Source organism: Babylonia areolata, chromosome 7, assembly GCF_041734735.1.
Source record: "Babylonia areolata isolate BAREFJ2019XMU chromosome 7, ASM4173473v1, whole genome shotgun sequence".
Taxonomy (NCBI): domain Eukaryota; kingdom Metazoa; phylum Mollusca; class Gastropoda; order Neogastropoda; family Buccinidae; genus Babylonia; species Babylonia areolata.
The window spans coordinates 41,644,825-41,670,032 of NC_134882.1; the positions used below are offsets into that span (position 1 = coordinate 41,644,825).

General features: G+C 44.6%; 1 protein-coding gene across 6 annotated transcripts in view; it reads right to left on the minus strand.

The window, feature by feature from the left end:
- LOC143284040 (uncharacterized) overlaps positions 1-25,208 on the minus strand; it is a 56,768-nt gene that overhangs the window by 11,416 nt on the left and 20,144 nt on the right. For 4 of the 6 annotated variants that reach the window (XM_076590644.1, XM_076590641.1, XM_076590643.1 and 1 more), the window contains exons 14-33: positions 24,680-25,052; positions 23,679-23,789; positions 22,078-22,308; positions 21,638-21,868; positions 19,246-19,363; positions 15,860-15,956; positions 14,908-15,091; positions 13,845-13,969; positions 11,943-12,131; positions 11,157-11,236; positions 10,407-10,587; positions 9,575-10,057; positions 8,815-8,980; positions 8,291-8,340; positions 7,152-7,278; positions 6,425-6,653; positions 4,302-4,394; positions 2,549-2,761; positions 1,101-1,253; positions 133-377 (exon numbers count right to left, since the gene is read on the minus strand). In XM_076590644.1, the coding sequence (XP_076446759.1) occupies positions 133-377; positions 1,101-1,253; positions 2,549-2,761; positions 4,302-4,394; positions 6,425-6,653; positions 7,152-7,278; positions 8,291-8,340; positions 8,815-8,980; positions 9,575-10,057; positions 10,407-10,587; positions 11,157-11,236; positions 11,943-12,131; positions 13,845-13,969; positions 14,908-15,091; positions 15,860-15,956; positions 19,246-19,363; positions 21,638-21,868; positions 22,078-22,308; positions 23,679-23,789; positions 24,680-25,052 (3,679 nt within the window). The remainder of the gene's footprint in view (positions 1-132; positions 378-1,100; positions 1,254-2,548; positions 2,762-4,301; positions 4,395-6,424; positions 6,654-7,151; positions 7,279-8,290; positions 8,341-8,814; positions 8,981-9,574; positions 10,058-10,406; positions 10,588-11,156; positions 11,237-11,942; positions 12,132-13,844; positions 13,970-14,907; positions 15,092-15,859; positions 15,957-19,245; positions 19,364-21,637; positions 21,869-22,077; positions 22,309-23,678; positions 23,790-24,679; positions 25,053-25,208) is intronic. The other 2 variants (XM_076590642.1, XM_076590645.1) reach the window with 2 other exon arrangements.

Sequence of the window (25,208 nt, forward strand, 5' to 3'; positions counted from 1 at the left end):
AACAAACATTTATTACTTGCTTCTACTCACACACACACACACAACCCCCCCCCCCCCCCCCCCCCCCTTCGCAACCCCACAGCCCCTCCACCGCCCTCCCCTGAACACCCCCACTAACACTCCCCAACTCACTTCCTGCCCTCAAACTTGGCGAGGGCATTCTGCAGGATGGAGGCCAGCTGACCATAGAAGAAGTGTGCAAACTCGTGGGTGTGGCCGGGCTGGCGCACGAAGGACAGCACCAGACGCTGGATGTAGGCCAGCAGCTGAGGGGAGAACACTCCGTTCAGGTGCTCCCTGATCACGGGCATCACCTGGCTCAGCACACCTTTGATCTGCTCGTCCAGCTCCTGTGTGTTGATGCGCGGGTACTGGCACTGTCACACACACACACACACACACACACACATATAATAGCAATACCTATAGTAATAGCACCACTACTACTGCTAGTGCTTCTAAAAACAATAGTAGAAGCAGAACAACAACTACTACTTCTATTACTACAACTACTACTAGCAATAATAACTTGATGATGATGATGATGTGAACCCCATGTGCTGTCATGGATACATTGCTAAAGATGACAGACTATTACATCACTAGGTGCCCAGACACAGACTCAAGACTTTTATCCTGAGCATCCTTTTCAGCATTATGATGGGCTAGCACCAATACCACCACCTCAGTCTCCCTGTCCTGTGTGTGTGGTGGTCACCACTGTGTGAGGGCGGATGGACAGTTTGTTGGCACAACTGCCACCTGCTGCACCACTCTGTGGATTTTGTGACACTTGATGAGGGTGCTGAAAAAAGGCACCCACCACACATTATAAAATTACATCCACATGGGAAAGTGTAAATAATATCAAATAACTCACCATTCAAATGGTCCCTCCTCTCCTACCTTTTTAAAATAACATTCAAATGTGAAAATCAATACTTTAAAAATGTCTACAATCACCAGTATGAGTGATGGGACATTAAACAAAACTCTTTCCTCCTGTAGTATTAAATGCAGTGACCCAAGACTTTCCCTCTTGACTAGTGACCAGTCTTGACTGATGATGATGCTGGTGATGGGGAAGAGAGGAGGATTACCGGCATGTCGGACACAGAACTCTCGCTGCCCTGGTCACCCAGCCCCCCCTCGGCCCCCATGTCCTGGCCTGCCTCCATGGCAGCCGCCTTCTGGGCACGCTCCGCTCTCTCCTGTTCCGCCTGCTGCAACTCCCTCTTCATCTTGTCCAGCGCCTTCAACACACCACATTGTTTTTCTGTCACCTTTGTTACATAGTACTGTCTGTTTCTGCTTCTTCACCTTTCTTACACTGTACTGTCTGTTTCTGCTTCTCCACCTCAAACACTCCACAGTCAGCCTACGCTCTTTCTCTGGACCTTGCATTTGGAATGAGCTCCCCCCTTCGCTTCGTACAGATCTCTGCACTCAGCTCTTTCAAGTCTGGCCTTAAAACCTACCTCTTTTCAAGATAGCCTCCATTCTCTGCCCCTTCGTTGTTTTTCAGGTTGGTTTTTTTTTTTTTTTCAGTCTAGAGTTACGCATACGTGTGACTGGTGTGAAAGCGCTTTGATTTGTCTCTGCACAAGATTCAGCGCTACACAAATACTAATCATCATATCATTATCATATTCTTGTTACATCATACTGTTTCTGCTCCTTGTCTGTCACCTTTGTGGGTATAGGGTGGACATCTTTCCAATCTCCCAGGTCAACAAATGTGCAGACCTGCTAGTGCATGCAGAAGACCAAATACACATGTTAAAGTTCCCCTAATCAATGTCAGCGCTCGGTTTTAGAAACAAAAACATACCTGGCATGTACACCCCCATCCACACCCCCAAAAAACAGAATATGAATGCTTATATGGCGGAGGTAAAAACGGTCACACACTTAAAAGCCCAGTCATGTATACAAGTAAAATGTGGGAGTCACAGCCCACAAACGAAGAAGAGGAGAGAACAATAATTCACTGACCATCATCAGGAAAATAATTTCAGCACAAGTAACCTACTTCAGTATCTTTATGCTTACTGCTCACAAAAAAAACTTCAAACATGACAAGGCTACCTCCAAACACTTGTCTGTAATACAATCAATAACACACTAGGAACAAATCTTTTTCCCTCCCTTTTCATGTATACCACTGAAGCCTGCAAAGTCTGTTGGAATTTCACACACAACAGTAACAATAGTAATAGTAATAACAATAATAATAATAATAATGTACGTCTATCTAGCGCTTACCCAGCATCTCTAAGTGCATTTAACAATAACAGTAACAGTATTAATAACAATAATAATGTGCATTTATTTAGCGCTTACCCAGCGTCTCTTAGTGCATTTAACAATACATGAAGGTCCACGACACAGAAATACAACAACAAAAAATGTTAATATGTTAACTGGAAAAAAAGTGTAACATCACTCACAACTGATGCCCCCACCCCCACCCCACCCCCCGAACACACATACACACAAACAACACACACACAGTGAGGTACACACACAGCGTGGCAGGGTTCTTCACCTTGTCCAGATGGATGACAGTATCTCCCAGGGAGTCTCGGGAGAAGGGCGACTCGCCGACGTCATTGGTGGGGGTGGACAAGGAGCTGGTGGTGACGGCGGGCTCAGCGTAGTCAAACTTGTCGTTCTTCAGGGAGTTGCCCCGCACCCCACCCCACGACCGCTGCTTCTGCTTCTTGCGCTCCAGGGCTGATGCATGCTGCCTCACTCGGGCCTGGGAAGCAGTAAACAAAAAAAAATATACATAAATCTACAAAGCCAACATTTTAAGGTACGTTGAGTGTGGAGTGGTGGCCTGGAGAGATCAAATACCACTTGCCAGAATTTTTGTCCCCCTCCACTAGACTTTTGAGTGATGTTCTGGACACTAGTCATTTGGAAGAGATGATAAAATGAGGTCACATGTGTAACATATACTTAGCACATGTAAAAGAACACATGGCAACAAAAGGGTTTTCCCTGGCAAAATTTTGTAGTAAAATCCACTCTAATATACTCCGTCTGCGTGCGTGCATGCATGTTTGTGAAATTGTGCACAGGTGACTGAAGCCACAAAAAACAAGCGAAGAGTACCTAAAGGCCGCTCTCAGTCAGCTGTACCCTGACAGGTAGTCTGTTGTGTGAACAACAGTGTTTGTAAAGCACTAAGAAATTGGTTTGTGACCAAAGATAGGTGCTATATCAGTATCCATATCAATCAAGATTTTATCAATTAGCAACAACTGCAATTTTTAACATCACAATTCAAACTAATCAAAGTACAAATTTTATTTGGTGCACTTAATTAGCAATAGCTGCCTTTTTTCTACATGAAGCCATCCATAAAAAGATACAAGATACAAACTTGAATTTTCATTTGGTACATTGAATCGGCAACAATTCAAACTAATCAAAGTACAAATTTTATTTGGTGCACTTAATTAGCAATAGCTGCCTTTTTTCTACATTAAGCCATCCATAAAAAAGATACAAGATCAAGATACAAACTTGAATTTTCATTTGGTACATTGAATCAGCAACAAATGCCTTTCTTTTCTTCTTTTTTTTTAATTTTTTAACATCAAGCCATCCATAAGAATATAAAGTATGTATGCAAGTACAGCATAAAAATAAAATATGCATATGGATAATAACTTGTCATGCTGACAAAACTGTGGCTGATGACTTGCAACACACACAGCCTTAGGTATTTACATGTAGAAATCATTAATGCTATAAGAGTCAAGAACATTTATCTAGATTATTCCCTTATGATCGATAATCATGAACATTTATAACGCTGCGTCACAGTGCTCAATGTTTTGTTCAAACCAAGACCCTGTTACATTGATCTAAGCTTTAACTTTGGACTGACTTAAATGAGCTCAGAATTTTAACTCTCAAATTCATATGCTGGAAGGACCAGCTGCACATAAAAGTGTCACTACCATTATATTCTCTGTACTGCAAATGACACAGCACCTCCCAATCAATTCTGTCCTTTCACTTACTTTCAATATTTGGCAATGTCAAAATCTTTTTTTTTTTTTTTTTTTTTTATTATATCAAAATTATTGGGCAGAACCTCCAGTAACCCCATGAATTTCCAAAGAATCAGGAACCACAATTTTTTCAACAAGGTTTTAAAAAATCTGTACAAAATAAACTAACAAACACATGAATGTACACATTCTTTAACACACCTGTACATGCACCAAACACACACACATGCAACAGATGACTAAGAGACCCATGCCATCCAAATGCACACTGACCTTGACCTCCTCATCATCTGAGGTCAACATGCTCTCACTGGGGGTCAGTTCTGCAGTCACGGTGTCCTGTGTGGTCTTCCAAGGCTGCCAGGCCTGAGCACCACACACATGCATGCACTGTCACCTTCTCTTTCAAAGCCTCGGACACTGTTCTCTGTCTAACTTCACATGTGCTTAATGAATGTGATGTAGCTAGCTTCCACTGTTGATCATGTATTCTGTACCCATGGTTGAGAAAAATATTTCTGCTGTGGCCACTGCTCAAGGCTGCAGCTTACTTCACTTTGAATTTTTTGTTGTTTATTTATTTATTCATTTATTTATTTATTTATTTAGTGGGAGGTAAAAGAATCTTGGAAAAAGTCAACTTACGTGGGATAAAAGAGGCGACGTATCAAGCTACAGGCTCTTCTTCAGGCAAATGAAATGAGTGAGTAACAGACAGAAAGATACAGACAGAGAGGGAGAGAGTAAAGTTCAAGAAAGGAAAGTGATGAGAAGTCACAGGAAAGGACACAAAAAACAAAGAAGTGTGAGTAGAACTGTCAGTTTGAGTACTTATTTATTTCTGTTGTTGCTGTTCTCCTTGCTGTGTTGTGACCTTTCTGGTGATTATTTCCTACACAAAATTGCAGCAAATCCAAAAAATCTCTCCTCCTTATTAAAAAAAAAGTGAAACTTAGAACAAAACTGATCAAATCAAACATTTCTGATTTGTTTGCTTTTTTCGCAGAGATGGGGACAGTGGAACCACCAAAAGACTGCCTGATACCTTACATGTCACCATCACGTGACAAGTGTCCATGCAAGCAACACCGTGATATACAAACTACAACAGCTCCACACAACACAGCCTGTCCACCAAAACCTTTCTTCCACCAAACATGGATCCAAACCAGGACAATGCATTGGCCACATGCAGCTCACCACATCAAACTCATGTAGGAGATTAAATATAAAGAAACTTTAAAAACTCCAGCTGATCCGACAGTCACAACATTTAACCTTCACCCACACACATATCGGGAATCATCTTCCACTCAATTATCAATCAATCTTCAGTCATACACAGTCTCCTACCAATCAATTTCCCATTCAAATACAATCCGTTAGCAACCAATACCGTCACATAAAACCTACAGAAATCTCTTTTACATTACCTCTTACATGCAGTCAACCTCTCTTCCCATTCACAATGTATTGACAATCAGACCACCCCACCCCAGAACTATCAACAATCTCTATTCAGGGTTCACATATGTGACCAAACAAAATTGAATATTTTCTATGCCAAACACAAAGCCATACTGAATCCAATATTTGCTACATTACTGATTAAGGAAATTTTCTACCTAAAATTACGTTTAAGTAACGTACTTACCGTGACCCGCTAGTGCAGACTCCGGCAGGGGTCTGACATTCCTGTCCTGTGCAAACTACTATCCGCCTACGCGGAGAAAACTAAAGTAGCTACGGCCGATAACCTCCCGGAAGTAGGTAACCTCCCCTTTGTCCCCCTGACCAGCACCCTCTTTTTCGGGCAGCCATCATGACTCCTGTTCCTGTGCTCTTCATACGGCAAAGTTTCTTTGTATTTTCTGTCTGTCTGTCTCTGGCGTTCTTGTTTTTTGTCAAATTATGTCTTCAACCAGGTCACACAATTATATGGCTCGATTGGGAGATCGGGCTAAAATTGAGGTGCGATCGCAATCGGTTCACAAATACTCTGGGCCCTCTACTTCTGGCCCTCTCAACAACGCCAACCCGCCACCTCCACCACCTCCTCCGGAGACTTCACAGTAAAGATGTTCAAATGTCATCACTTTTTTTCTTTTTTTTAACTGATTGTTCAAATTTTAATACATTAATTAAGCTCTTTCTTGAATAGTAATGGCCAAGAATGTTATCAAATTTCCAAGACTTTTCCAGACTCTGAAGGACAAAACATATTTTTCCAAGACTTTTTCCAGCCCTAAAAATAGTTCTCTCTCTTTTCCAAGACTTCCATCAGTGTTGGAAGCCTGTTTCACTGCTAGAGTCCAACAAAGACACAGCAAAACAACACATCACACTGAAAACACCAAGCCAGAAATTCCACACACACACACACACCACTCCCTCACCTCCTGCCCATTGTCCTGGTCACCATCAGACTTGAGCGTGGTCTGCACAATCTCCCGCAGGGCAAACAGGGTGCGCTGACGCATGAGGTCGGAGGTCATGGCCTGCAGCTCACTGAAGAGGGACAGCAGGTACTGGGGGCGGCTCTCGTTGTGGGAGATAAGTGTGGCAACCTCTGTGTAGATGGTCTCCCTTAGCTCCTCAAACAAATTCAGCTCCCCTCCTCCAACTCTGTGGGCAGGGGACATCCAGGACCAGTCAATGAGGGGACAGTGTGTGTGTGGGTGTGGGGGGGGGGATCGGGGGGTGTACATGTGAGTGTGAGGAGGGTGGTGTGTGTGGGAAGGGCAGGGATGTTGTGCGTGATGAGCCCGCGTGCATGTGTATGTCTATGTGAAGGAGTTATACATGAGTGTGAGGAGGCATGTATGCGTGAGGGGGCTCAGGGGGGGATGGGGGGGAGGGTTTGCATGCTGTGTGTGAGTGAATGTGATTGACAGAGAGATAGAGTGTGCGTGTGTATCTCTTTCAAGCCTTCAAACTTTAAAGTGGGGGCAGGTTTACACTCTGAAACAGTTAATGGGGGTGGTGATACTCTTCTAAAATATATATATATCTGTGGAGTGTACACACACACACACACACACACACACACACACACACACACACTCACTGATGCACCCACACACATGCACCTACAACACACACACGCACAAACGTAACACTCACTGTGTGGGCACAGCCTGACCCCCCACAGCGCCCTCTGTCTGGCTAGAGACACTGGACATGGAGGCCGCATCGTTGAACCCTGTACCACCAACCCCTGCGCGGTACGGCCCTCGCCTCTCCCCATAATCTGTCACACACACACACAAAAAAACAAAAACAATGCAACATGGCTCCTTGTATCCCATGCTTTGTCTCAATGTTTTACCTATTCCTTGCATGCAAATTATAACTGTACTTCTTTCAAATGTATAATTTTGAACTGTGATTGTTCTTAAGTTGTTTACCAAGGTTTGTGAAATAGGAGTGGTATTGATAGTATACATTACATCATCGACTTTGTGAATTGAGCTTTTACAATATGAATGTGTTTTTATGACTTTTTTTATTACCATATTTTATGGACTACAAAGGGCTTCACATAATAAGGCATGACCCCGCCGCATTTTTTTTTTCTTTTATCTAATCTTAACAATAACAATATGTACAGTGCAGATTATCAGGCATGATAAAGTTGTTAAACAAAAGCAAAAAACATCAAAAGTGAAGAAGCTCAACATTCAGACAAAACAAATTTTGTTCCTGGGGCCAAGATCAAGAGAGATTAGACTGACATCATCTATGATTGTGCTATCAGTTTGGCACGCACATGCGCGCGCACACACACACATACACACGCACATTCACACAACACTGTTATCTACCGAAAATCATGAAAAATCGTATTCAGAATCGCTGACAAATGCAGAGCAATGGTTATGTCCACCATGTTTTCATCTTTGGCACTGGTTGATGAAAAGACTCTGACATCATCAATGATTTGTCGATAATGGCCTTCTTAAATCCGTTCTGGATCATTTTCAGAGAAACTTGCTGCCAGGCTGATAAAACCAACAGACAGACTTCACAAAGTGACACAAGGTTCCTTGTTCTCTCTCCAATTCTTTAGCCACTTCCCCATCTATCTTCCTCCACACAAAAGCATATTATCAAATGCAAGCCCACTCAAAGAAAGTGAGTGTTAATCAGCTCTCTTCTTCAAATCTTCCCACATATTTTATGAATACCGTTTCAGAATCTGTTACCAAAAGTGACAGAAAATAAAAAATGTGAACATGTTATATAAACAACTCAGAACTTACCTGTGCTGATCTGAGGGCTTTTGTCCGAGGAGTGTTTGCGGGAGCTTTTCCTGCACAAACACCACAGGTTGGAGATTAACTATCTTCTGGCACCACTCTTTGATGTCAACTTACCAATAGGCAGGGGGTATTGTATGATTACACACATACACACACATAAACACAAATTTGGGTGAAATTATGAATGTTATCATCCACCATAATCATCATGAATGTTAAAAGCAGATTACTTGGTTGTTTTCATCATATATTACTGTCAATATAGTATATCACTTCACATGAATGTTTCTTGTACATGGAGATGCCAACCTGTGAGTAATGACATCAAGTCCAGAATCTGATAATGGCTGGTAACTCTGTTGTGCAAAACCTGTCTTTAATTTGCACTTTTTTTCCCACAAACATGAGCATGATGAGTGCCTTTCATTTGCACCCACCAAAAATGCAACAACACACACACATACACAAACACAGTACACACACACACACAAACACACACACATACACACACACAAACAGCTTACTTTCTACGCGCTTTGAGGAAAGACTGCAGGTTCAATTTGGGCGCAGCATCTGATGGCTGAGAGTTACGGGCCCTGTCCTCAGAGGCTCTGGAGGCCTCCCACAGGCGGATGGGTCGGGGGAAAGAGCTGCCAGGTCCCCCCTCCTCCACTTCCCCTTGGGGCTTGGCTGACATTTCAAACAGATACAGGTTCGTTTCAGTCTTCTTTATTCTTCTCACAAGTGTGTTGTGTTGTGCTGTGCTGCGTTGTTGTGTTATATTGCATTGCGTTGCGCTGTGGTGTGAGTGTGTGCACGCTCGTGTCCACACACAAGCGTGCGTGCGTGCGTGCATGCATGTGTGTGTGTGTGCCCCACCATTACAGACAGTGTTCTCTATATTTCTATGATGATGATGTTGATGGGGTTTGTGAAGATACTGATGGAACTAAGGAAAAGACAAAAGGATACTAACAATGCAAAATATCACTGGACAGCTAATGGAATGCTCAACTCTTCCAGTTTCACTGCCATAGACGACATTAGTCAACTAGACAGTGCACCGCCATAGGCGACTGGACATCCAGGGGTTATGATGACAGGGCCGTTTTCCACATTGTAGCAAAGCCTGATAGCTGCAGCCTCTTTCCTCTCCAATAAAGCAATTACTAACTTCTGCTCCCTGACCTAGTTTGAAGTGAGCAAGTTCACTGTGTTGCTCTGACATAAACTGAAGCCTGTGACTGTATCTAAAATATTTTGACATATAACCAACTCCCTCACCTTCCCCAAGCTGCTCACCGCTAGATGTCTGCACAGCCTGCGACACAGGGAACCTCTGTGGATCGGCCGCCGCCGCCGCAGCTGAGAAGGGGTTGGACGTGAAGTTGGGGTTCACGGTGAACGTGGTCTGCCGTGACGACTGCACGTTGACGCTGGTCGAAACGTTGTTGGGCACGTGTGCCGCCAGCGTGGACGACAGGGGGGACAGGTAGGGCTGTGACATGAGCACGGGCTGGGTGCGGGGGTCAGGGTTGGGGGGCACCGTGGGGGCAGCAAGGAGGGACGGGGGGGTTCCCTGCTGCATGGAGGACATGAGATGCTGGAGCTGGCGGTGGAGGGCAGCCATGTCACACTGCTGCAGCATCAGCTGCTGGTTGCACTGCGTCACCGCCAGCATCAGCTGCTGCTGCTGCATGTCCCGTAGCATCTGGGCCTGCACTTCTCCAGGGCTACTGCTGACGGTGCCAACTGGGCTGGCCGCCTCTGTCAGGTCACACACACACACACAGAGTTACATAGTTAAATGCCCACACGCATGCACACACACACACAAACACACACACTTCCAACTTTCACACAGACACACACACATACACACACACACAAACCTCCAACCTTCACACACACACACACACACACAAGCCTTCACCCTCCACACACACACACAAACCTCCACCCTTCACACACACACACACACACACACACACACGCGCGCGCACGCACGCACAAACACATACACACACACTCTCGACCCTTCACACACACACACACACACTCCCACGCACACTCTACCCTTCACACACACACAGACACACACTCAGTATACACCAACCAGGAGGAGGGACCGTGGCAAGCTGTGAGCGACTGTTGCCCTGTGACCATCCTGTGGAGGAGGTCGGGGAAGCCATCAGGTTCTGACAGAGGGATGACATCTTCTCCACCTGCTTCCGGAACTCCTGCATCACCACCCCCTCCCCTCCTCCCTCCACTGATCCCAGGGAACCTCGCTGACCCTGTACAGCACAGAAACCACCCGTCATTGTATGGAGCTGTCAGCATGTCATCTATGCCCTGAGATTATACACAACATCCCTTATCAGAAATGAATTATCACTATTAGGAGCTTTCACCATTTCAATTACCCATCTCTGTTTGCAGCTGTCAGCAGGTTAACTATGCCTTGATAATAAAAACTTTTCTACCAAAAATGATTCCTAACTGTCTGGAGCTGTCAGTATTTCATCTACGCCCTGAGATGATAAATTATATCTCTATCTTAATTACTTACTTGCTTGCTTACTCCCTATTATGCCCTCTGGCAAACAGGGCAGTAATTCTTATCTCAAGCCTTTCACTTCCGACAAGCACACACGCACACAGACACAGACACACACAAACATACACACTCGCTCAGTTGGAACAGGTATCAATCACTTTAAAGTGGACAAAAGGCAGTTACACTGATGTGACGAGACTTGACTTACTGCTCGATTCCTCTTATGGACATAAACCTTCATCTAACGCTCCCCACATTTTATATATTCACTGCTCCACAGCATCAACAAAGAACAGTCCAAATGACCTGCTGATTTTGCGCTCTTTCCTCCCTGGCCACACGACCCCAAGGCTGGCTTTGTGGTCGTTTACTGCTCTTCTTGGAACCTGCAACAACACAGCAAACAACTGATTACCTGACAGCATAAAACAGAACACAGGACATAACTGAAAACTAGCATCATGAAAAAGAACACTCAGCATAACTGAAAACTGACAGCATGAGCAAGAACACTCAGCATAACTGAAGACTGACAGCATGAGCAAGAACACTCAGCATAACTGAAGACTGACAGCATGAGCAAGAACACTCAGCATAACTGAAGACTGACAGCATGAGCAAGAACACTCAGCATAACTGAAAACTGACAGCATGAGCAAGAACACTCAGCATAACTGAAAACTGACGACAAGAGAAAGAACACAGGACATAACTGAATACTTGCAGCACATATAAAAACACAGATCATAACTGAATAATAGAATGCACATAATAAGAGGCTGCTAACACATGAAATAATGTGATGAAGTACAAGCTTGCTTTCTTTTCACAGGTTGATAATACACTGCACAAGCATATGCGAGTGGGTGTGTAAATACAAGCACATGAGAGTGTGTCTGCATGCAATGGCTTGTTTAGAGAGGAATAAAATTCCTGATCCAAACAGGGGAATCAAACATGTGGACACTCACTTCCTTGTCAGGCACATTACTACCAGGCCACTGCTCAACGTTTGTCGTTTAACTGACAAGACACATCCATTACCGTCTACAAATTTTCCTTCATACTATCCCATGCAGGCACCACACTCACTGCTGGTTTTGATTGGCTGAGGACAGCCACGACGTCCCCGACTTGTCTTTGGCCTTGCCCCTTGACCTCTGACCTGCTGCTGAGGGCCGCGGCGCTGCCGAGCGTCCGAGCCGATGGTGTAGGTGCCGTTGTCCGTCTCATTCTCCTCTTCCTCCTCCTCCACCTGAACGATCCCGTCACTGGGGTAACCTGGTGCACAAACACACACAGAGCAAAACATGTACCTGCCTGCACCAACATCTTATCATCAGAACACAGTCATCAGATGAACATACACACTGAAATGTTTTAAGGATTTTTAGGGACACACCATTTTTTTCTTTTTTTTTCATTTCATCAGTGTGGACAACAATCATCACAGCCAACATAACTGATGGGAGATTTTACACTTGCAGAGAGTGCACAAAGTTTTCCCCTTTCTGTCCCTGTTGTAAACGTGGTCACTGTTCATTGTATTCTGTCCTGAAGGTCTGGTAGCGCTGATTTTGTTTTTACAGTCAGATTTGCTCTCCATCTTCTTCTTCAGTCTCACATTGGATTGCAACAGCCAGCCATCTTTTTTGTTGACCGTGCTATTATCTGAACTTAGTCACGTTTCAGGGCTTAAATGCATGTGCAGATTGTTCTAGTTACTATCTCCCATCTGCCATCATGTTTATCCACCCATGAAAATAGATACCTCCAAAAATTGCGTTTAAGTAACATACTTACCATGACCCACTAGTGCAGACTCTGGCAGGGGTCTGACATTCCTGAGCTGTGCAAACTACTATCCGCCTATGCGGAGAAAATGAAAGTAGCTACGGCCGATAACCTCCCGGAAGTAGGTAACCTCCCCTTTGCCCCCCTGACTAGCGCCCTCTTTTCTTACCTTTTCCCAAAACAGATACTGCTATTCTGGGATGTTGGCATGCATGGAAACACAATTAATGTCAGCATGACCAAAAAGACATCTAGTAACTGATAATGCATTGAGTGGTGTCTGTCTTTCATCCCCAATCATATATGATTCTCCCACCTTGCTCCATGGTACTCCAAAAATCCTTTTTTTTTTTTCTTTTTTTTTTTAGGTCATTAACTCTCGAACTGCTGCTGGATGACTGACACTATCCTCTGTTGTACAGCACTGTGCCGGCAGGATGTACTCCATGCCTTCTATTTCTGTCACCCACCTACAAAACACAGTTCAACTTATCCAACCTGATGCGCCAAACCCTCAACAAACCCTGAGAATGGATTGCATGTCTTTCATTCTGTTATGTGTCTGTGAGATGTGTATAATGCTTGTGTGCTGTTTTGCTTTCTATGCATCATCATTTGTAAGAAACATGGCTCAACAGACAATGATCATGACAAAGGACACCAATAACTTTTTGCTCAAAGTACAATGTATCACCTTTGTTGCAACTATCAGGCAAACTTTCAAGATTTTTTTCATGTTTGAAAGAGCAAAGCACATTTTTTTCAGTCACTGATGCAACCACAGGTGTTTTTTTTCTTCAGCATGTAGGGATTTTTTTTTAATTAAAAAAAAAAAATCATATGGAATCATAAGATCAGTATTTATGTTATTAACGGCAAAGATGTTAATTTGTGGACGTTTATACTGCTAATTTTTTTTGTATTCTGCCAACTGTTATTGTATTCTGTGTTTGATATCACTATAAAAAGTACCATCATCGTTAGGTCGGTTGCTTCCATCCTACTGTTACTTGTATGTTTGATATCACAATGAAAAGTACCATCGTCATCGTCATCGTCATCATTAGGTCGGTTTCTTCCATCCCACTATTACTTGTATGTTTGATATCGCTACGAAAAGTGCCATCATCATCATCATCGTCAGTTCGGTTGCTTCCATCATACTATTACTTGTATGTTTGACATCACAATGAAAAGTACCATCATCATCATCATCAGGTCGGTTGTTGCCATCCTGAGCGTCCTCGTCCTCTGTGATGTTCTCCAGGTTGTCCACTGTGGAACCCCCCCACGTTGCCATGGTAGCATCAGCACTGGCACTGGCTCTGCACAACGCACAGGCAAGCTGTTACAGAAACTGTCACAGAACTTCAGTTGTTTCACTCTGTTCAAAGGAAGAAGCCAAATAGTATTTAACAAGGTAATCAAAACCAACCCCTCCCTCTCTCTCCCTCATTACTGCTCATCATCATCTGTTTCTTCTTCTTCTTCTGCGTTCACTTGTATGCACACGAGTGGGCTTTTACGTGTATGACCGTTTTTACCCCGCCATCTAGGCAGCCATACTCCGTTTTCGGGGGTGTGCATGCTGGATATGTTCTTGTTTCCATAACCCACCGAATGCTGACATGGATTACAGGATCTTTAACGTGCGTATTTGATCTTCTGCTTGCCTATACACACGAAGGGGGTTCAGGCACTAGCAGGTCTGCACATATGTTGACCTGGGAGATCGTAAAAATCTCCACCCTTTACCCACCAGGCGCCGTCACCATGATTCGAACCCGGGACCCTCAGATTGACAGTCCAACGCTTTAACCACTCGGCTATTGCGCCCGTCATCATCTGTTTCAATGCTCAGAGGTGCAGGAAAAATAAACTTATAATTCACACACCTCTCAGAATTGGTGATGATCTCAGTGCACACTTAAGCTGCTGTAGTGCCTCCATGAGTCTGCTCTGCTAATGTCCTCATTACAATTGTACACCTTCCATTCCAATCTCCCCTTCTTGGAATGAAGAAAATTACCAAATGTAAACTGCAAATAAACATTATGCAATGACCCCCTCAAAAAAACAACACCTCACACAAAGGCATTGGTGCCGGTGGTGTATAAGACAGTGTCGCTGTGGTTGCCCTGGTTACCAAAGTAAACGAAGCACAATAACCCCCATCCCCTACCCCTAAAAAATTAAAACAAAAACTCACCCAAAGTAAACCAGATACAATGACACCCCTGCTGCAACCCCAAATAAAACTCACCCAAAGGCATCGGTGCCGGTGGTGTAGGAGACAGTGTCGCTGTGGTTGTCCTGGTTACGGAAGTACTGGCGGCGGTTCTGGTCCTTCTTCATGATGGCTTCTAGCTCTTTCTTCTTGGAACGCAGCTCCTCACGTTCGATGCGCTGGTCCCTCATCTTGCTGTACAGCTCATCGTTGGAGGCGACTGTCACGACACAAGATACAACATTGTTCACATGACTACAGATGCCAACACCTGTGAAGTGTTTGTGGAACAATCAGGAAATTTGGTAGGAATATTCTTAATTCAGTCGGAACACTCAGACTCTGAGCCACAACAGCAGACACTCTTTGACCAAGACACAACTTGATTCAGCTATGTTCTCTCTTGGTTGGGCAAACTATTAAGCTGATTGGTCCACTCAATGCTGTTTCAATGTAAACACGTATGCAATTAGCTGAGCATCATCACGTGAGAACAATGTTAGTAGTGACTGCCCTGGACTCATGATCCATAAGTCTAGAGCATCTGGGTAATGTTATGATTGGAAAGTATGTGACCATGCTATGTAGTCGAAATTGAATCGTCGGAACAATTTTGACATTGGTGTAACATCGGAACAAACTGCAATCGAGTGTAACAAATACGGCTAACTCGTAACATTTGGTATCTCTGCATAACTTACATGCTGCATGCTTTGTCATCAGAAGCGACTGACAAGCACAGTTATATAACGGGACGAGTCGAGTTTAACAACCTACTGGCATTCACACTCAAGGTCAAGATGTTCAAGGCTTGGGTCCTGGGTTAAAATCATTATTCCTATGACTTACATAGTGTCATAGGAAGCAATGGATGCAGACACTTAAATAACATTATGCACATGACATAAACACTCACAAATGTACACATGTCTACACACACACGCGCGCGCGTGCGCACACACACAATGATATATACAAGCAAACTTACAGGTGACAACGGAGGTGCTGGGAGGCTGTACTACCTCCTCCTTCCTCACACTGCCCTCAGCTTGTTCCTCCCCCTGCTCCCTGACCTGCCTCTCCGTCTGCCCGTCACATGAAACAGTGTCACAACATTGCATGACACAGTCATAATAATACACGACAAAGCCTGCCAGAACATATGGCAGTGTCACAACATTAGATGACAGTCTGTCACTACATGATACAGTGCCACAACATTACATGACACAGTCATAATAATATATGACACAGCTGTCAGAACATTACATGACACAATCTGTCACAACACTATGACACAGTGCCACAACATTACATGACACAGACATAATAATGTATGACGCAGCCTGTCAAAACATTATACAAGACACAGTCTGTCACAACATCATGACACAGTGCCACAACATTATATGACAGTCATAATAATATATGGATTATGAGGCCTTCGACAGTGTGGACAGAGAGACGCTGTGGAAGCTGCTGAGGCACTATGGAGTCCCAGAGAAGATCATCTCCCTCATCCGGTGCACCTACCACGACATGAGCTGCAGGATTGCCCACGCAGGCCAGCTGTCCGAAAGTTTCAAGGTGAATACCGGAGTTCGTCATGGATGCCTGCTGTCACCGTTCCTGTTCCTCCTGGTCATCGACTGGATCATGAAGACCACTACAACAGGCAGGAACAACGGTACACAGTGGACACTCTGGACACAGCTGGACGATCTCGACTTCGCTGACGACCTGGCGCTCCTGTCACACAACCACAGCCAGATGCAGGACAAGACCACTCGCCTGGAGACCACGTCAGCCAGGACAGGGCTCAAGATCAACAAGAAGAAGACCGAGCTGATGAAGATCAACCCCACTGCCAACACACCAGTCACAGTCGGTGGAGAGCCCATCAGGGAGGTGGAGTCTTTGGGAAGCGTGGTTGACCGACAGGGAGGCACAGACCGAGACGACGTAGCCAGAATCAGCAAGGCAAGAACAGCTTTCATCATGCTCAAGAACATCTCGGCATCTGGAGCAATCAGTATGAAAACCAAACTCTGCATCTTCAACTCCAATGTGAAGTCAATTCTGCTCTACGGATGCGAGACATGGCGGACAACACAGACGATGCAGCAGAAGATTCAGACATTCTTCAACACTTGTCTGAGGCGCATCTACAAGATCCGATGGCAGGAGAAGATCTGAAACGAAGATCTGTTGGAGCGAGCGGGACAGGAACCAGTGGCCAAGCAGATACTGCGGAGGAAGTGGGGCTGGATCGGACACACCCTCAGGAAGCCAGTGTCTAGCATCACACGCCACGCCCTGACCTGGAACCCGCAGGGAACGAGGAAGAGAGGCCGGCCTCGCAACAGCTGGAGGCAAGACACCGAGGCAGAGCTGAAGCAGCAAGGGACCAACTGGACTGGAATGGCCAGAACAGCCCAGAACAGAGTACGATGGCGAGGGGTCGTCAATGGCCTATGCTCCACCAAAAGCGATGGGCAAAATGAATGAAATGAATGATAATAATATATGACACAGCCTGTCAAAACATTATATATGACGCAGTCTGTCACATCATGACACAGCGTCACAACATTATATGACAGTCATAATAATATATGACACAGCGTATCAAAACATTATATATGACACAGTCTGTCACAACATCATGACACAGTGTTACAACATTATATGACAGTCATAAAATGACACAGCCTGTCAAAACATTATATATGACACAGTCTGTCACAACATCATGACACAGTGTCACAACATTATATGACAGTCATAATAATATATGACACAGCCTATCAGAACATTATATGACACAGTGTCACAACATTATATGACAGTCTGTCACAACAGTATGACACGGTGTCACAACATATGACACAGTCTAACACAGCATTATAAGACAGTCTCACATTATATGACAGTCTAACACATCATTATAGGACAGTCTGTCACACTGTATGACACAGTCTAACACACAGCATTATAAGACAGTCTGTCATGACATTATATGACAGTCTGTCACAGCATTATCAGCTGTCGCAAAATGACAGTCTGTCACAGCATTATCAGCTGTCGCAAAATGACAGTCTGTCACAGCATTATCAGCTGTCGCAAAATGACAGTCTGTCATTTTATATGACAGTCTGTCACAGCATTACATGCCACAGTCTGCAACAACCCACTGCATCCTCCAACTTCACCTACTACAACCTTAAAGGGGTAGGAAACAGGGTGGGCAAAGGAAAAAATGCTAAGACAAGATCCTGAAAAAGAAAGAAATATGAAGGAAAACACTGCCATTAAAAAAAAATGATAATAATAATAAAGAGGAAAGAAAGAATGACAATGAACCTTGCTGAATGCAAAAGTGAGCATGATGATCTCTATTCCAGGCCGCCTTATACTCAGGTGGGCGAAGGAGGAAGAATGGTCAAGGAACAGAAATGGGCAGAGGAGTTACACTAAAAAGAAATGGGTAGATGACTCATGAGTTCCACTCCTCTGAAATGGGTAGATGGATGACTTCCATGACTCTGAAATAGGTAGATGACATCCACTCCACAGAAATGGGTAGATGACATCCACTTCACAGAAATGGGTAGATGACATCCACTCCTCTGAAATGGAAAGATGACATCCACTCCTCTGAAATGGGTAGATGACATCCACTCCTCTGAAATGGAAAGATGACATCCACTCCTCTGAAATGGGTAGATGACATCCACTCCTCTGAAATGGGTAGATGACTTCCACTCCTCTGAAATAGGTAGATGGCTTCCATTCCACAGAAATGGGTAGATGGCTTCCACTCCTCTGAAATGGGTAGATGACTTCCACTCCACAGAAATGGGTAGATGACTTCCACTCTTCTGAAATGGGTAGATGACATCCACTCCACAGAAATGGGTAGATGACTTCCATTCCACAGAAATGGGTAGATGCATACAACTGATTCATGATCAGAGACAAGCAAAAACACACTGTCACTTGATAAAATATTGTAGACAAAAGACACAGGAATGGAAAATTCAGTATCTTTCCAAGAGCACAACAGACGAGACAACATTTTTCCAACAGCATTCCAAAAGCACAAAACATAGACAGTTATCTTTCTAACAGTACAACAAACTGACAGGGAAGGCTTTTCTAACCCGCATGCTGAACCTGTCAGCCCACAACATCAACCACACACAACACAGAACAGGAGAAGGAAAAGACATCAAAGCACGGCCTTAAATGGCCAGACAAGGCTGAAAACAAAGGAAAAAAGAAAAATAAAGATACAAAGATCAGAGCTGGAAGCATGGAGAAAGAGAGAGAGAGAGAGAGAGAGGATGACAGATGTCCACAATGGAAACCAACCTCGTATCTCTTGTGCAGACTGCGCAGCTGTGACTGCAGGGCCAGCAGTCTTTCCCTCTCCTCTCTCAGCCGTGCCAGTTCATTCATCTGCTGCTGCATCTCCTCTCCAACCTCCCCCCTGTCACCAACACACAACACACACCTCAACACACAACACACCCCTCAACACACACTGTACACCTCTCCTATCTCCCCTCTGTCACCAAGACACAACACACATCTCAACACATACTGTACACCTCTCCTATCTCACCTCTGTCACCAACAAACACACACCTCACCTCAACACACAACACACCCCTCAACACATACTGTACACCTCTCCTATCTCACCTCTGTCACCAACACACACACCTCACCTCAACACACAACACACATCTCAACACATACTGTACACCTCTCCTATCTCACCTCTGTCACCAACACACACACACCTCACCTCAACACACAACACACCCCTCAACACATACTGTACACCTCTCCTATCTCACCTCTGTCACCAACAAACACAAACCTCACCTCAACACACAACACACCCCTCAACACATACTGTACACCTCTCCTATCTCACCTCTGTCACCAACAAACACACACCTCACCTCAACACACAACACACCCCTCAACACATACTGTACACCTCTCCTATCTCACCTCTGTCACCAACAAACACACACCTCACCTCAACACACACCCCTCAACACATACTGTACACCTCTCCTATCTCACCTCTGTCACCAACACACACACACCTCACCTCAACACACAACACACCCCTCAACACATACTGTACACCTCTCCTATCTCACCTCTGTCACCAACAAACACACACCTCACCTCAACACACAACACACCCCTCAACACATACTGTACACCTCTCCTATCTCACCTCTGTCACCAACAAACACACACCTCACCTCAACACACAACACACCCCTCAACACATACTGTACACCTCTCCTATCTCACCTCTGTCACCAACACACAACACACCCCTCAATACACAACACACCCCTCAACACATACTTTACACATACTGTACACCACTCCTATCTCCCCTCTGTCACCAAAACACACCTCTCAACACATGTCTCTTATAAAAATTTAAACAACAAAATGTTCTTTACATTGTACTGGCAAATACTTACCTTCTACTTTCCAGAAATGTAAAGCACTCATGATACCATGAATAACATTCATTCTACAACATGTCCATGTATTATTTCAACTTAACTTCTCCATATATCAACCAAATTCATCTTGTAACTTATAATTTCATCACTGAAATACAAGCAAGCATGCCAACACCCCTACCCTCAGAGAACAGACCACACAAGCAATCCCAAATGCTCATACTCACACTGTACTGATCCATCCCAGAAGCAGTAAGTTTACTTAGCATAAAGGATTTTCACAGTCCATGGCGTTAGCACACTCTGAAAAGTTCTTGGTGCCGTACAGATTGCTCAAGCAACCCAGCCCTGATTTCTAGCACACAGCTTTTATTGTCCAGATGACGAGATCAACAACCCATATGCCATGGTCAAGTTGTTCAAAGTGGCTGTTGGGATCTTTCACTCTTCAACTCAAAGAGTTACAAGTCATGACATGCTCACTTGATATCCTATAAGTATTCCATTTATTTATTTATTCATTTTTATTTGTTTTTTTGTTTTTATTCACCATTTCATCAATTCCTCTTTTAGTTACTTACCTATCCATTTACTTTTTTTAATTTTTTTTTTTTTTACTTCATTTCCTTTATTGGGTTACGCTGCTGGTCAGGCATCTGCTCAGCAGAAGTTGTGTAGTGTATATACGGATTTGTCTGAAAGCAGTGACACCTACTTGAGTAACTGAACTTGTAAGCAGTAATATCTGTGGTCCCTCCAAGACCATCCTCCAGGAAAAGATAAGTGGAAATGGAAATGGGGAAGACACAGAAAGAGGTGGACAGACAACACTACAGAATAGACAGGAAGGAGCTTTGCACGAACTCAGGCACCAGCACACAACCATGAGATGGAGGGTTGTGGCGCAGTGTTCCACCATGTGGTGCCCCTGTAACCCATGGAAGCAGTAAGTAGTAATATCAGAAAATACCACGAGTTGATATGAACAACCACACCTTAACTCACTCGGGACAGCTGGCAAGTCTCCCTTTCTGTCCCTCTCTCTCTTTCATCTGATGTCCAGAGGATGTCTGAATGGCCCAGCCTATAGCTTTCATCTTAAAAAAAAGCAGAATTCTTTTCCTTCATCTCTTCAATGTGTGGTCCTTCCACATGTAACATGTTATTGACATCAGCAGCAATGAAACTGTCATCATCACCTCCTTTGTCAGTTGTATGGAGAGAGCTTAACACAGGTGGATAGGAACTCAAGTTCAACTTACCCCTGTGATACTGTGGGGAGACCAGGCACTTCCCCCTCGCTGACTGATGCCGTCCCACCTTCTGCAATCCTATCCACAGCAGCCATGGCTCCCTCCACCCCTCGGGCCTGCGCAGTGTGAGTGGTGAGTGGTCCTGCCCTGCCCTGAGGGGCCTCCATGGCCAGCTCTCCGTCAATACTGGCAATGAAGCTTTGCAGGTCCCGCAGTTTGTCCTTGGCTTTCAGGAGCTTCCTGCAAACAAGCCACAAATGATCTGTCAGGATGACGGGTAAACTTATGTACGCTTTGAGAAGGCTTCCTCACGAATGCAATTCTGAAAGCACATCACACGCACACACACATACCCATAAACGCACACACACACTCACACACACAAACACACACACACACTCACACACATAAACACAAAGTGACAAATACCCACACACCCACACACTCACTGAATTTTTCCCTGGACTTCAGGGTCCTGGTCCCAGGCACCCATACCAGACCCCCAGTCTTCAGAGGCAGAAGCATTCTCCTCATCTGACTGTTCCTCAGAAGGGGCCGAAGCAGCTGCGGCCTCTGGGGGGATGGGCACAGGGGCCATGGGGGCACGGGTCACCTTTTGACCCATGGTCACCGGGACATCGTCCTGGTGCAGCGACTCATCCACAGGCATACGCAGGTCCCTGCAATCACCACTCTCTCTAAAGGGTTTGGTAAGACTTTATGATAACAATCACAAGTCCTGCAGACATGAAGGAGAGTAACTGTCCCAACAAAGACAAACATGGATGAGCTAACATAAAAAGAAGAGTGGTCATAGGTCAGTCAGAGGGCAAAACAGATTTCACTGAATACTGCAGCAAAATGGACGACAACCAGTAATCCATGATCTGCATGAAACCCAGGGTGAAAGTGCATTGGAAGGGAAACACTGTTTTTCATTGTTCATGCTTTTTGTCACAGATCACAACTGATTTTTTTGTAGAGGCGGCAAACCAGCACATACCGCATACACCTTTGTCGGCCCACCTGCAACCTGGAGTGAGCAAATGTCATCTAAGACCTCCCCCCTCTTCATGGATCCGGGGAAACTCTTTGGTGTCACAAAGCTTGACTGCTCAGTTTCTGAGCATCGGATTGACTATTTATGTTAACTGAATCCACGTTTGCCTTTGTCAGAACAGTTATTCACACTCTGTTAGAGTTGTGGTTGAACGCTGACTTTATTTTCCTCTCCAGATATAATCGAACAACAAGAATGTCATTTATAGCTGTATTTTGTTTTTTTCATTTTGTATGTCAATCTGTGGAGGTGCAAAAAGACTTTTTCTGTCACAAAAAATCATTATCTTTATTTAGAAATGCCTAATATAGTTATCTGCAATCAAAATGATTGGCAAAAAAGCCCAGATTCAGATTCCTCATTCCTTTTCCTTCACAAAAACCTTTACTCTTCTTTCACCCTTTGGGGACTGTGACCCTCAAGGTAAGGTGAAGGTGAAAAGAGAAAGGGCAGACAACACACAAACTGTGACCCTCAAGGTAGGGTGAAGGTGAAAAGAGAAAGGGCAGACAACACACAGGGGGCTATGATCCTCAAGGTAGGGTGAAGGTGAAAAGAGAAAGGGCAGACAACACACAGAGGACTGTGATCCTCAAGGTAGGGTGAAGGTGAAAAGAGAAAGGGCAGACAACACACAGGGGGCTATGATCCTCAAGGTAGGGTGAAGGTGAAAAGAGAAAGGGCAGACAACACACAGAGGACTGTGATCCTCAAGGTAGGGTGAAGGTGAAAAGAGAAAGGGCAGACAACACACAGGGGGCTATGATCCTCAAGGTAGGGTGAAGGTGAAAAGAGAAAGGGCAGACAACACACAGGGGGCTATGATCCTCAAGGTAGGGTGAAGGTGAAAAGAGAAAGGGCAGACAACACACAGAGGACTGTGATCCTCAAGGTAGGGTGAAGGTGAAAAGAGAAAGGGCAGACAACACACAGGGGGCTATGATCCTCAAGGTAGGGTGAAGGTGAAAAGAGAAAGGGCAGACAACTCACAGGGGTCTCTCCTGCCTGTTGTCCTCCTCCAGAGGCTGGTTCTCCAGTTTCTGGTAGTAGTGCACCAGATCCCGCAGGTGGTTCAGCCTCTCACGCACCTGTTGCAGCTTACTGCAACATGAACACACAATTTACTGCAACAGCTTGCTGCAACATGCACAAACATTACTATTACAGTCTGCTGCAATGTGCATACAAATATATATATTATATATATATATATATATAATTACTGCAACAGTTTGCTGCAACAATGTACTCAAATATTACTGTAACAGCTTGCTGCATGCACATACAACATGTCTAACAGCTTGCTGTAACATGCACACACAACATTAACAGCTTGTTACAATAATGTACACATACATTACTGCAACAACTTGCTGCAACAATGTACACACACATTACTGTAACAGCTTGCTGCATGCACATACAACATGTCTAACAGCTTGCTGTAACATGCACACACAACATTAACAGCTTGTTACAATAATGTACACATACATTACTGCAACAACTTACTGCAACAATGTACACACACATTACTGTAACAGCTTGCTGCATGCACATACAACATGTCTAACAGCTTGCTGTAACATGCACACACAACATTAACAGCTTGTTACAATAATGTACACATACATTACTGCAACAACTTGCTGCAACAATGTACACACACATTACTGTAACAGCTTGCTGCAACAGTGTACACACACAACATTACTCTAAACAGCTTGCTGCAACAATAGGCACAAAAACCACACACAGGACACACACACACACAACACCTACATTAACACACATTGTGTGTAAACCACACACAGCACACACACACAACACCAGCATAAACTTACAATGTGTGCAAACCACACATGCACAAAAGCTACATACTCTCAAACCCTAGAAAAACTCACACACTGTATGTAAACCACATACATACACACACACAGCACACACACCAACATTAACTCACACACAGCATGGAAACACACAACACTCACGTAAGTTTCTCCTGGGCCTCCTGCACAGACATGGCCATGGCGGCTGTGTCGCCTCCCTCCTCTGTCGACCACCCCCTCAGTGCACCCTCCCCCTCCTCATCCTCCTCGCCCCCACCCATGCCACTGGCCCTCAACAGCTCTGACATGCCAGGCACGCTGCCCACAAGGTACGATGACAACATGGACGCCATGTCATTCTCCGGGTCAAGGGCAGACAACTGTGGGGGCAGGGCAGATGCCGACTGAGCTGTGGCGGAAGATGATGCCGGTGGGGACTGAGAGGGGAGGTGCTGTTGAGAGGTGGGTGCCTGCAGTGGGGGTGGGGGTGGTGGTGCAGACTGCTGTAGCGCTGCAGACTGCCTGCTGCTGGTTTCTAGAAAAAGGGAAGCAATTAAAAATGCTTGTTGAAACACGCTTCTTGTTTGCTGTCAACTGTAAAACACACATGCCAGCCTAAAAAAATAATGATAATAATCTATCAATGTCTTGATAGCAGAGAGAGATGGCGTGCAACTGTGTTTGTAGAGGG